The 9,958-nt window shown below is 46.1% G+C and overlaps 1 protein-coding gene across 1 annotated transcript; it reads left to right on the top strand.

Annotated features, from left to right (window-relative positions):
- The first annotated feature begins 831 nt into the window (after positions 1-831).
- On the top strand, positions 832-8,994 carry gtpbp2b (GTP binding protein 2b). The gene is made up of 12 exons (XM_062388673.1): positions 832-1,186; positions 3,199-3,225; positions 3,430-3,614; positions 3,734-3,845; positions 3,948-4,145; positions 4,387-4,561; positions 5,134-5,353; positions 5,884-6,019; positions 6,195-6,253; positions 6,467-6,638; positions 6,724-6,888; positions 7,931-8,994. Exons 1-12 carry the CDS (start codon positions 1,001-1,003, stop codon positions 8,117-8,119), a joined length of 1,824 nt encoding a protein of 607 aa, XP_062244657.1. The 5' UTR covers positions 832-1,000; the 3' UTR covers positions 8,120-8,994.
- Positions 8,995-9,958: the final 964 nt, after the last annotated feature.

The following is a 9,958-nucleotide window of genomic DNA, read 5'->3' on the forward strand; positions in this document are numbered from 1 at the left end:
GTTCCATCAGTATTTACACAAATCCTCAACTTCACAAGAGAGAAAATGTGTGTACTCAAGTTTCACCTGAAGATTCTGGTTATTCACTGTTCTGAGAGTTGTTTTTCGACCTGTTGTCAGTGTCTGTCATTGTCCTGCTAATGTCTGTGATATTCAAAGGTCACCTATGAAGACTTCTTCAACCACATGAGGTTGCAGACAGAGAGAAGCTGTTCAGGTCTTCACTGCTCTGAAGGAGTCTGTTGACCGAGGCCTGAACGAACTCACAAAAGAAATCCAAGGCAAACAGATGACGACAGATAAGAGGAAGAAGATCTCTGAGCTGAGGAGGAGAAGCACTGAGGTGGAGCAGCTCTCCCTCTCCTCCACCTCCTCCGAGTCCGAGGTCCGAGTCTGTCCACCATCACCCGAATCAAATCCTGTGTGACAGCGAAAACTAGTTGACCCTGATGTTGAGGAGAACAAGGTCGATTTTACTTTGAGGTTCAGGTCAATGGAAAGACTAAATGGGACTAGGAGTCTCCAGAGAGTCGACCACCAGGAAGGGAGAAGTCCCACTGAGCCCTGGGAGTGGCTACTGGTCGATATGGGTGAGAAATGGAAGTGAAGTGCTCCTGCTGGTCCGGACGCCATCTGAGCTTTATTTACTGCTAATAAAGTTTCTCTGGTAGTTTTACTCTTGTTGAGTTAAGAACAGAGGATGTTGCAGCTTGTTAAGATCTAAATTAAATGCGATTATTGATTTTATGGTTGTCTTCCTGTTGTAAACTCACTGTGACGAGCTATGTCATCTGCTGTACTTTATTTTGAAGTCGAAAAGGACATTATTTTGACAATCCCAGGCGGAAGCAGGTGTTACACAGCGGTGAAGATGCTGATGAGAGAGCATCTTCATCTTCATCGGTGTTAATGTGGAGGTGATGGCACAGCGGAGATCTTCATCGGTGAATTATTCTCATTTCATCCCCGTGAGTTCGAGTCCCGGTGACTGAGCCAAGCCATGGTGGATTTATCCCAAAGTGGTGCAGTGTCTCCGGGACACAGCAGACACGGACCGGGCTCCGGCCCCGGGACCACCGGAAGGAAAGCGTCCAAAAAGTCCCGGACAAGAAGAAGCAAACGAGGCCGGAGGAGACGGAACAAAAAGAGCCAGCGGAACAACCCTCCGCCGTTCCTGCCCCCGGAGGTAGCTCCCTCCGTTAGCTGTCCGTTAGCCCGCAGTTAGCCCACAGTTAGCCCCCCCCTCCCCGTTAGCCGGCAGTTAGCTCACAGTTATCACACAGTTAGCCCACAGTTAGCCGTCCGTTAGCCTGCACTTAGCCCACAGTTAGCTCACAGTTATCCCCCCCCCCCCTCCCCGTTAGCCGGCAGTTAGCTGCTGCTGCTGGAGAGAGTGTAACGTCACAGTCATACAACACACTATGTAATAACGCACATGTAGAACGTGTGTTGATAACGTGTTGAATCTTTTAGCTTCTTACAGCTCGGCTGTTCACTGACGTCACACCGAGCTCCACTCACAAACGTGACTATTCCAAACATTCATGTGTCTACGGTGAAGAAACCGAGGTCACAGAGGTCAAATGAATGAAACCATTATAACCAGTTAATAAAATGGCGCACCAGTCAACTACACCAGCGGTTGTTTTGGTGGTTTTAGTATCAAACATCAGGAGTATTCACTCAACACCACTGGAAATAGACCAGAGGGTTAAATAGAGTCATATGACTGGTTGTGATATTTACTAGTACAACATATCAGTCATAAGCTCTACAACACCTAGTTCCTCAGGTCCTAGAGGGACATTTATAATTAGACACAGATTATTATAATGTGTAAAATGAAAGTTGGTCTGTCCCTGATGGACAAACTAAACTGGTTCTACTGTCCCTTCTCATGAGGTTCAGTGCTGTTACACATGTATTTATTATAATTATATGATTGAAGTATTGTGAAGTAAGCTGTTAAAATTAGTCAGAGTATCAACTGGAATAATTATCATTCAGAGAAATGTATTTGAGCTATAAACAGGGAATTAATGTCACCAGAGCAGGTAAAAGATCAAAAAGAAAGTAAAAATGAACAGTTTAGATCGTGTTATGACTAAATACTATACACTGTAAATATTAAAATAAAATGATTGAACGATGCCTCCTTCTCTCCCTGAGAGTCTGTTCTCTGGTGGTGAGTGGGTTCCATCTCCTGAGAGAACAACTGACAGAGTCACAGACTGTCAGTCACCTCTTCAGGTTCAGGAAGCAGACGATCACTATTACACAGCTTCATTGTCCTCGCACAAAATACAAACAAACCACACACACACATTCCTACACACACATCTGTCCACAATAATCATTAAATAATAGAAAGATAAAGACAGTAAAATAAAAGCATCATATCATAAGCATCATAATGGGCACCAAGTAATATTGCAGGAGTATAACCAGTGGTTGCTCTTCAAGTTAAAGGGTGGGGGGGCTGTTAATCATAGTTCAGTCTGTATTCAGCCTGGAGGTTCTAAAGGTTCTGTTGGTTCTGTGCTTTAAAGGTTCTGTTGTTCAGTCTTCTCAGGATGATGCTGGGGTGAAGGTGTTCACCAGTGTGGGCAGAGGGAGTCCCAGTATGTTCTGTGATGTGTTTGTGATACAACATGTCGACACTCTGGATGGAGACGACACAAAAGAAGTCTTAACACAAAGTAGAGCTGCTGCTGAGCCTCTTGACCACAGCAGTGGAGTTGGCTGATCATGTGAGGTCCTCAGTGATCGAGGTCCTTAAGAAGTTAAAACAGGAGATCCTGTCCAGAGGAGACCCTGTCCCTGGCCGTCTAGTAGACCCTGTCCAGAGGAGACCCTGTCTAGAGGGGACCCTGTCCAGAGGAGACCCTGTCCAGAGGAGACCCTGTCTAGAGGGGACTCTGTCTAGAGGGGACCCTGTCCAGAGGAGACCCTGTCCAGAGGAGACCCTGTCTAGAGGGGACCCTGTCCAGAGGGGACTCTGTCCAGAGGAGACTCTGTCCAGAGGAGACCCTGTCCAGAGGGGACCCTGTCCAGAGGGGACTCTGTCCAGAGGAGACTCTGTCCAGAGGTCCTCCTCATCAGTGTATTCACTGTTCAGTAGTGCTTCAGTTCAGTGAGACTCAGTCCATCTAAGGTGACCTTGTTAACGAAGCTCCTCTCTCCTGTGTGTGTCTGCAGGCTGAAGAAGGGAACATTGAATATAAGGTAATTCAGTGTATTAATTAAATAAACGTTAATGTTATTCATCTTCAGTCCATTAAACTCTGTGTCGTTGTATTTGTTTCATCAACCGAACCCAGATATTTGAAAATGAGAATCATTTCACTACTGTACCACAAACACACAGACTCTGGAGATCTGCTTCATCTTCATCATCTTCATCATCTTCATGTCTCTCTGCTGTCGCAGCTGAAGCTGGTGAACCCAACTCAGTATCGCTTCGAGCATCTGGCCACGCAGCTGAAGTGGCGCCTGCAGGAGGGCCGCGGCGAGGCCGTCTACCAGATCGGAGTGGAGGACAACGGGCTGCTGGTCGGGCTGACGGAGGCCGACATGAAGGCCTCGCTCAGAACCCTCCAGAGGATGGCGGAGAAGTAGGTGAACTCGTTCATGTCTGAAGGTCGGAGGCATTTTCACAGTGTGTGGCCGACGATCCTCTTCACGTCATTTTGAAAACACAGGTTGTGAGTATTAGTTTCCGGTGTGTCCTCAGAGTCGGGGCGGACATCACTCTGCTCAGAGAGAGAGAGGTGGACTACGACTTCGACAGAAACACTCGGAAGATCGCTGAAGTCCTCATTCGAAAGGTTCCTGATGACCAGCAGGTGAGGTTCTCCAGGCACGTTTCTGTCAGGTCTGATGAAAGTGGAGCCACATGCTGATCGGTCGATTCCCTCTCCTCATCATGTGTCCATGGACGAGGACAGTTCCTGGACCTGCGGGTGGCCGTGCTGGGGAACGTGGACTCAGGGAAGTCCACCCTGTTAGGCGTCCTGACGCAGGGCGAGCTGGACAACGGGCGCGGCCGAGCGCGGCTCAACCTCTTCAGACATCTGCACGAGATCCAGACCGGACGCACGTCCAGCATCAGCTTCGAGATCCTGGGCTTCAACAGCAAAGGAGAGGTGATGGAATCATGGACCTCTGACTTTAGATTCTGACAGCTGACGAGGAGGAGTCTTTAGTCCTGACTTTTGTACTGGTGTAAAATTTGCTGTGAATATTTCTGATGATGAGTCCAGTTTAAAACCTTTGAAAGCTACAGAAGAAATATCCAAATCTAATGTTGAGATGAGCTCAGAGCTTCCTGAGCTCAGATCAGCTCCTCGTGTGATCTGACCTCGTCCTCCTGTCGTGTGTCGGCAGGTTGTGAACTACAGCGAGTCTCGGACGGCTGAGGAGATCTGTGAGAGCTCGTCCAAGATGATCACCTTCATCGACCTCGCCGGACACCACAAGTACCTGAAGACCACCATCTTCGGTCTCACCAGCTACTGCCCCGACTTCGCCATGCTGGTGGTGAGCGCCAACACCGGCATAGGTGAGCTGCAGCCCCGCCCGCCACCCACAGGAAGCAGCCATGTTAGAATTCACACGTCCCAGTGGACGATCAATCCTGCGTCGGTTGTACATCGGTTTTATATTAATCTACAAACTTCACCACATTCATGCAACAATTCATTTAGAAATAAAAATTATTCTTTGCATCAATTAATTATAAGAATTTTACAATTATCTGTTTGTCCTTTTTCTTACGTTTAGTGTTTTCCCACTAAAACGCACCACTAGAGGGCAGAAGGGTTCCGTCTCACATTCTATTTTTAAACCTTCAGATCAGGATTTAAGGGTTACCTGTTTTTAAGTGTGTTTGTGGGTTCATTTTTCAGTTTGTCCAAATTAAACACTGAGGGACAGAACATGAAGATAAGATTCATCTCATCAGATACTGTGGAATAATGATTTGATAATGTATTGGTTGAATTCAGGAAAATGTATTCAAACGTATAATATATATATATATGTATAACATGCAGCAACTGTGAAAATAATCATTAATATAAAAAGCAGCAGCCTCAGTGGCCTGTGGGTGATGAAGTCTTCTCCTCCATGCAGCCGGGACCACGCGGGAGCACCTGGGTCTGGCCATGGCGCTGAAGGTTCCCATCTTCATCGTGGTCAGTAAAGTGGATCTGTGTTCCCGTGGCACCGTGGAGCGAACCGTCCGGCAGCTGGAGCGGGTCCTGAAGCAGCCGGGCTGCAACAAGGTCCCCATGGTGGTGTCCAGCCCGGACGACGCCGTGACCGCCGCCCAGCAGTTCACCCAGTCCACATGGTGGGGACACATACTAATACTACTAATACTACTAATACTACTAATACTAATACTACTGCTGCCTGTTCTGTGTGAGGAATGTTCTCTCAGAGAGTCTGAAGCTGGCGCTGAATAATGCTGCCATATTATTAATGTAGGTGAGGAGGAGGATTTTAAATTCTAGATGTAACAGGAAGTCAGTGAAGTGAAGCTAACACTGGAGACGTGTGGTCTCTGTCCTGGTTGTCTTCAGGACATGTCCTGAAGACAACCAGGACAAACTGCAGAGTCTCTAACGACTTCCTGCTGGAGCCTGATAATAAGGAATTAGAATCCTCACGTCTGGATGGAACAAAGACCTGGACTCGTCTTCTGCATCTTTTTGAGAAAGGACATGTTTGATGTTTGAGAAGTTAAACCAGTGGAAGAGGGCGGTCCTAGAAATGTGTAATAAGTGAGGATCAGAGGACAAATCAGGATCATAGATCACTCACAAGGTGTGTGTGTGTGTGTGTGTGTGTGTGTGTGTGTGTGTGTGTGTGTGTGTGCAGCATCACGCCCATCTTCACTCTGTCCGCTGTGTCTGGAGAGAGTCTGAACCTCCTGAAGGTTTTTCTGAACATCCTCCCTCCACTGAGCAACATCAAAGAGCAGGAGGAGCTGATGCAGCAGCTCACTGAGTTCCAGGTAACACATACACACACACACACAGACACACACACACTCACACACACAGTAGATAATGAGTAAACCTAAATCCTGAACAGCAATAAAAGAATAAAACAAGATACTTACCATAAGATTGATTCCTTGATTTACGTTTACATTGATTTGAAGTGAACATTTTCTTCTCGTGTTTCAGGTGGATGAGATTTACTCAGTTCCAGATGTTGGGACTGTGGTGGGAGGAACTCTGTACAGGTGAGGTAACAGCTGCTTCACATCTGGATCATTTCATATTAGTCTGACAAGAATTACCTGTGACAGGGAAATGGAGATTTATAGGAAGTTGAAATATTTTAGTAAAAAACATTTATTGAAATCTACAGTTATGTTAATATCAGGTGTGTGATGAGGCTTCTTTTAAAGGGTGTGTGTGTGGCTGGTGTGTGTGGTTTATGTGTGTGTGTCCAGTGGAGTGTGCAGGGAGGGCGAGCGGCTCGTGGTCGGTCCCACAGACGAAGGGCGTTTCCTGAGGCTGAAGGTCGGCAGCATCCAGAGGAACCGCTCGGCCTGCCGGGTGCTGCGAGCCGGACAGGCCGCCACGCTGGCTCTGGGAAACTTCGACCGCTCACTGCTGCGCAAGGTCGGAGGTCACGAAGCCAGAGAGCGTGCACGTGGAAGATGATTCCAGAATGATCCATCAACAAATGATCTGTGACACTTTGCAGGGCATGGTGATGGTCAGCCCCAAGATGAACCCGACCATCGGCTGCGAGTTCGAAGCCGCCATCGTCCTGCTCTTCCACGCCAAGACGTTCCGCAGGGGGTCACAGGTCACCGTGCACGTGGGCAACGTCCGGCAGACCGCCACCGTGGAGTGCCTGCACGGGAAGGTCAGTGTTCTCACATGACCCCTCACTAAGAAACTGAACAAGCTGATGAAGATGTTGATGAGGATGAAGGTTCATTTCAAAGACTTTTTAACTTGATAACGAGCCTGAGCCTGTTTCAGCTGCGTTGTGTTTCACCTTCATGTTTACACATCATGAACCATCACAGCCTGTTTACCTCCGGACAAGGTAACAATATTATTGTCTTAGTATTATTATTATTATTATTAATATTATATTACTATTTCAATTGATGAATGTTATTATTATTGGTATTAATGTAAATATCAATATGAATTTGGGTTAGGGTGAATTGATATATGTTTTACTATTAGTATTCGTATTATTTTTGTTATTGTTATTATTATTATTATAATCCCCATTTCTTTGTATATTGTTATGGGAACAGAAAGATAAATGACAGAAGGTGGATATATATACATTTAACATTTGTTTTTTTGTTGATGAAAAGTCCAAACGATAGTTATTAAGATTGAAAAATCTAATCTAATCAAATGCAGCCTCATAAACTGTGGAATCAAATCACCACTCAGTGACTTCCTGTGCTGATCAGGTCCTGAGAACCTGCAGCAGCTGATCCCTGAGCAGCTGAGACCAGAAGAACTCTGTGCTCCTCTGGTCTCAGCTGATCTTGAAGCAGCTGAGACCAGAGGAACTCTGTGTTTCACTCCTACAGAGTCACTGCTTCACGTGCACGAGCTCTGATGTCACTGCGTCGCGCTGATTAACGAGTTATTTCCTCAAATGAATCTTTCCACGTTAACGCGTTCATTTTGACAGACCTAATTATTATACATTTTCAATCAAATTTTATTTGTATAACACGAAATCATAACTCATAACTCATAAGGCTCTTTACATAGAAGGTCGAGACCTTAACTAGAGAAGTCCTGGACGAACTTTGTTTCCCAGATTGTGTTACTTCTATGTATAGGATGTGAGTTATTGGTTGTAGTGTGTTGCTGCTGGAGCACTGTAATATTCCTTCTGGGAGGAATAAAGTCTCTCTCTCTCCTTGCTGCAGGACGAGCTGCGGACTGGCGAGCGAGCTGTGGTTCGATTCCGCTTCATCAAACACCCTGAGTATCTGCGGCTGGGCGCCAAGCTGCTCTTCAGGGAGGGCGTCACTAAAGGCATCGGCCATGTCACCGGCCTGCTGCCGCCCTTCCAGAACCACGACCAGAACGTGGACCAGAACCTGCAGGAGCATTAACGCCTCCCACGTCATCAACAGATGTTGAGCTCCTTGAGAACTTGGACCGCCCACACGCAACCTATGCTCCTCTGATGGGGCTTACGTCCCACCACATGTCAGCAGATTAATCCGCCTGTCCTGGATCTATAGTCACCTCCTCCCCCGCTCCCGCTGCGGCGCCGTCAGACTCCATCATCTTCATCTTCATCGTCCTGGCAGCAGCTGCTCGTCTTCAGTTAAAGCTGCAGACTTGAACCCTGGATGGTTAATCTGACAGATTGATTTAAGAAGCTGTCATGAGAGGCAGGATAACGTTTGAGGAGGATTTGAAGAAACATTTTCAAACGGTGCGATGGCGTCATCAGACGCTGGACAGGAAGTTGACCTGGCTCCTCCCACTCCCTCAAACCATGCTGCGACTGGAGGGGAAATCTGAAGAGTGAAAAGATTTGTTTCTTTTCAACAGCTGAGGTGGATTTCCTTTCATAGTTTGTGGATTAGTTCATGAATCCATGATGAGTATGAGTTTCAATATTTACTTTGCATTGTGAATTTGCTTCGTTTATCAATCTGAGCTCAGTCCAAACTCAGAGTTCAGCTCCGTCCTCCTACGAGGAGGAACTGCTTGAACAGACTCAGATGAGCTGGACTCAAGCCAGCAGCATGTTAGGAAGTGGCTCATTGTGGCTAGCTAGCATTAGCATGGGACTTCAGCAGTTTCAGTTAAACACGTTCTTTCAGCTCTTGATCTGAGGTCACACTTCATGAATCAAAGAGCAGCAGTTAAAGGAGACACATTCTGTTCATGTTGATCCTTTCATTTGTGTTATGACTGTAAAATGTTTACATTCTCTAATGTAAGTAAATTAAAAGACATCACTCGTCAGACTGTCCATCGCTGCTCATCCTCTCTTCAGCCTCCGTCTCAAACACTTGGTTTTAGCTCCTGTCTCTTTAAGAGTCACCAATGCTCCTTCATTCAGCTGCTGTGTCTGACCTGGGAGAGAGGCGGGGCTAACAGTCCCACAGGACCCGCCCCTCACACTGACGGTGAAGCTGAGAACTCGAGTGATGGACATGATGGACCAACGCTGTGAAACAGATTCAGGATCAGAAGCTTCAGTTTGAGTCAGAGTGTCGTCACTGACCCTTTACACTGTGGACACTCATTAAGTTATTCTGACCTGAACAGAGCTGAGGTTTATTCACACACACACACACACACAAACACACACACAGACACACACTGTGTGAGGAAAAGCTGGTATACAAACCAAATAACTCATGTAAATCATAACCATATTGTTCACTGAGCTGGTTTCATTTATTTAATGTTAATTCAGAGACTTTAATATATTAAATTTAATTCAAAGTCAGAATGAATATTCTTGCGAATTAAGTTCATTAATATTTGAAAGGATGAACTTATAGGATTATGCTCTATTGTCATAACAGTGGTTCAAAATGACAATAATAATATTTATTGGAGTTATTGCAGTCTCTGATCGTCTTCATAAACACTCACTGATGGTCTGACAGATGTGAAGACAAACGTTTTTAAACCTTTTTCTTTGTCTCTGATCATCTCGTCAGATCTTCGTGTCCCGTCATCTTCATCACCTCCAGAGACGAGGTTCCATCTTTCCACCCGTCGCTTGATTGGCTGCTCAGCGTCACATTGGAACATTTGATTCCTATTAGACGACAGAGGTTGATGTTTTTGTCGTGAAGGAGGAAAAAAAGTTGAATCGTCTGAAAACAATCACATGTTCTTAAGGCCTATAGGCCGATATATGCTTCTCCGTTTTGACGGACCATCAATCAATGACTTCTTCTGCATATATAGAGCTCATGAGG

This window comes from Platichthys flesus, chromosome 5 (genome assembly GCF_949316205.1).
Source record: "Platichthys flesus chromosome 5, fPlaFle2.1, whole genome shotgun sequence".
In the NCBI taxonomy this organism is placed as follows: Eukaryota; Metazoa; Chordata; class Actinopteri; order Pleuronectiformes; family Pleuronectidae; genus Platichthys; species Platichthys flesus.

Bases quoted from the DNA above. Each gene is read 5' to 3' on its own strand.
- gtpbp2b (XM_062388673.1), top strand. From the start codon at position 1,001: ATGGTGGATTTATCCCAAAGTGGTGCAGTGTCTCCGGGACACAGCAGA. The intron at 4,146-4,386 runs GTGATGGAATCA...GTGTGTCGGCAG, and splicing joins GCTTCAACAGCAAAGGAGAG to GTTGTGAACTACAGCGAGTC. The intron at 6,889-7,930 runs GTCAGTGTTCTC...TCCTTGCTGCAG, and splicing joins TGGAGTGCCTGCACGGGAAG to GACGAGCTGCGGACTGGCGA.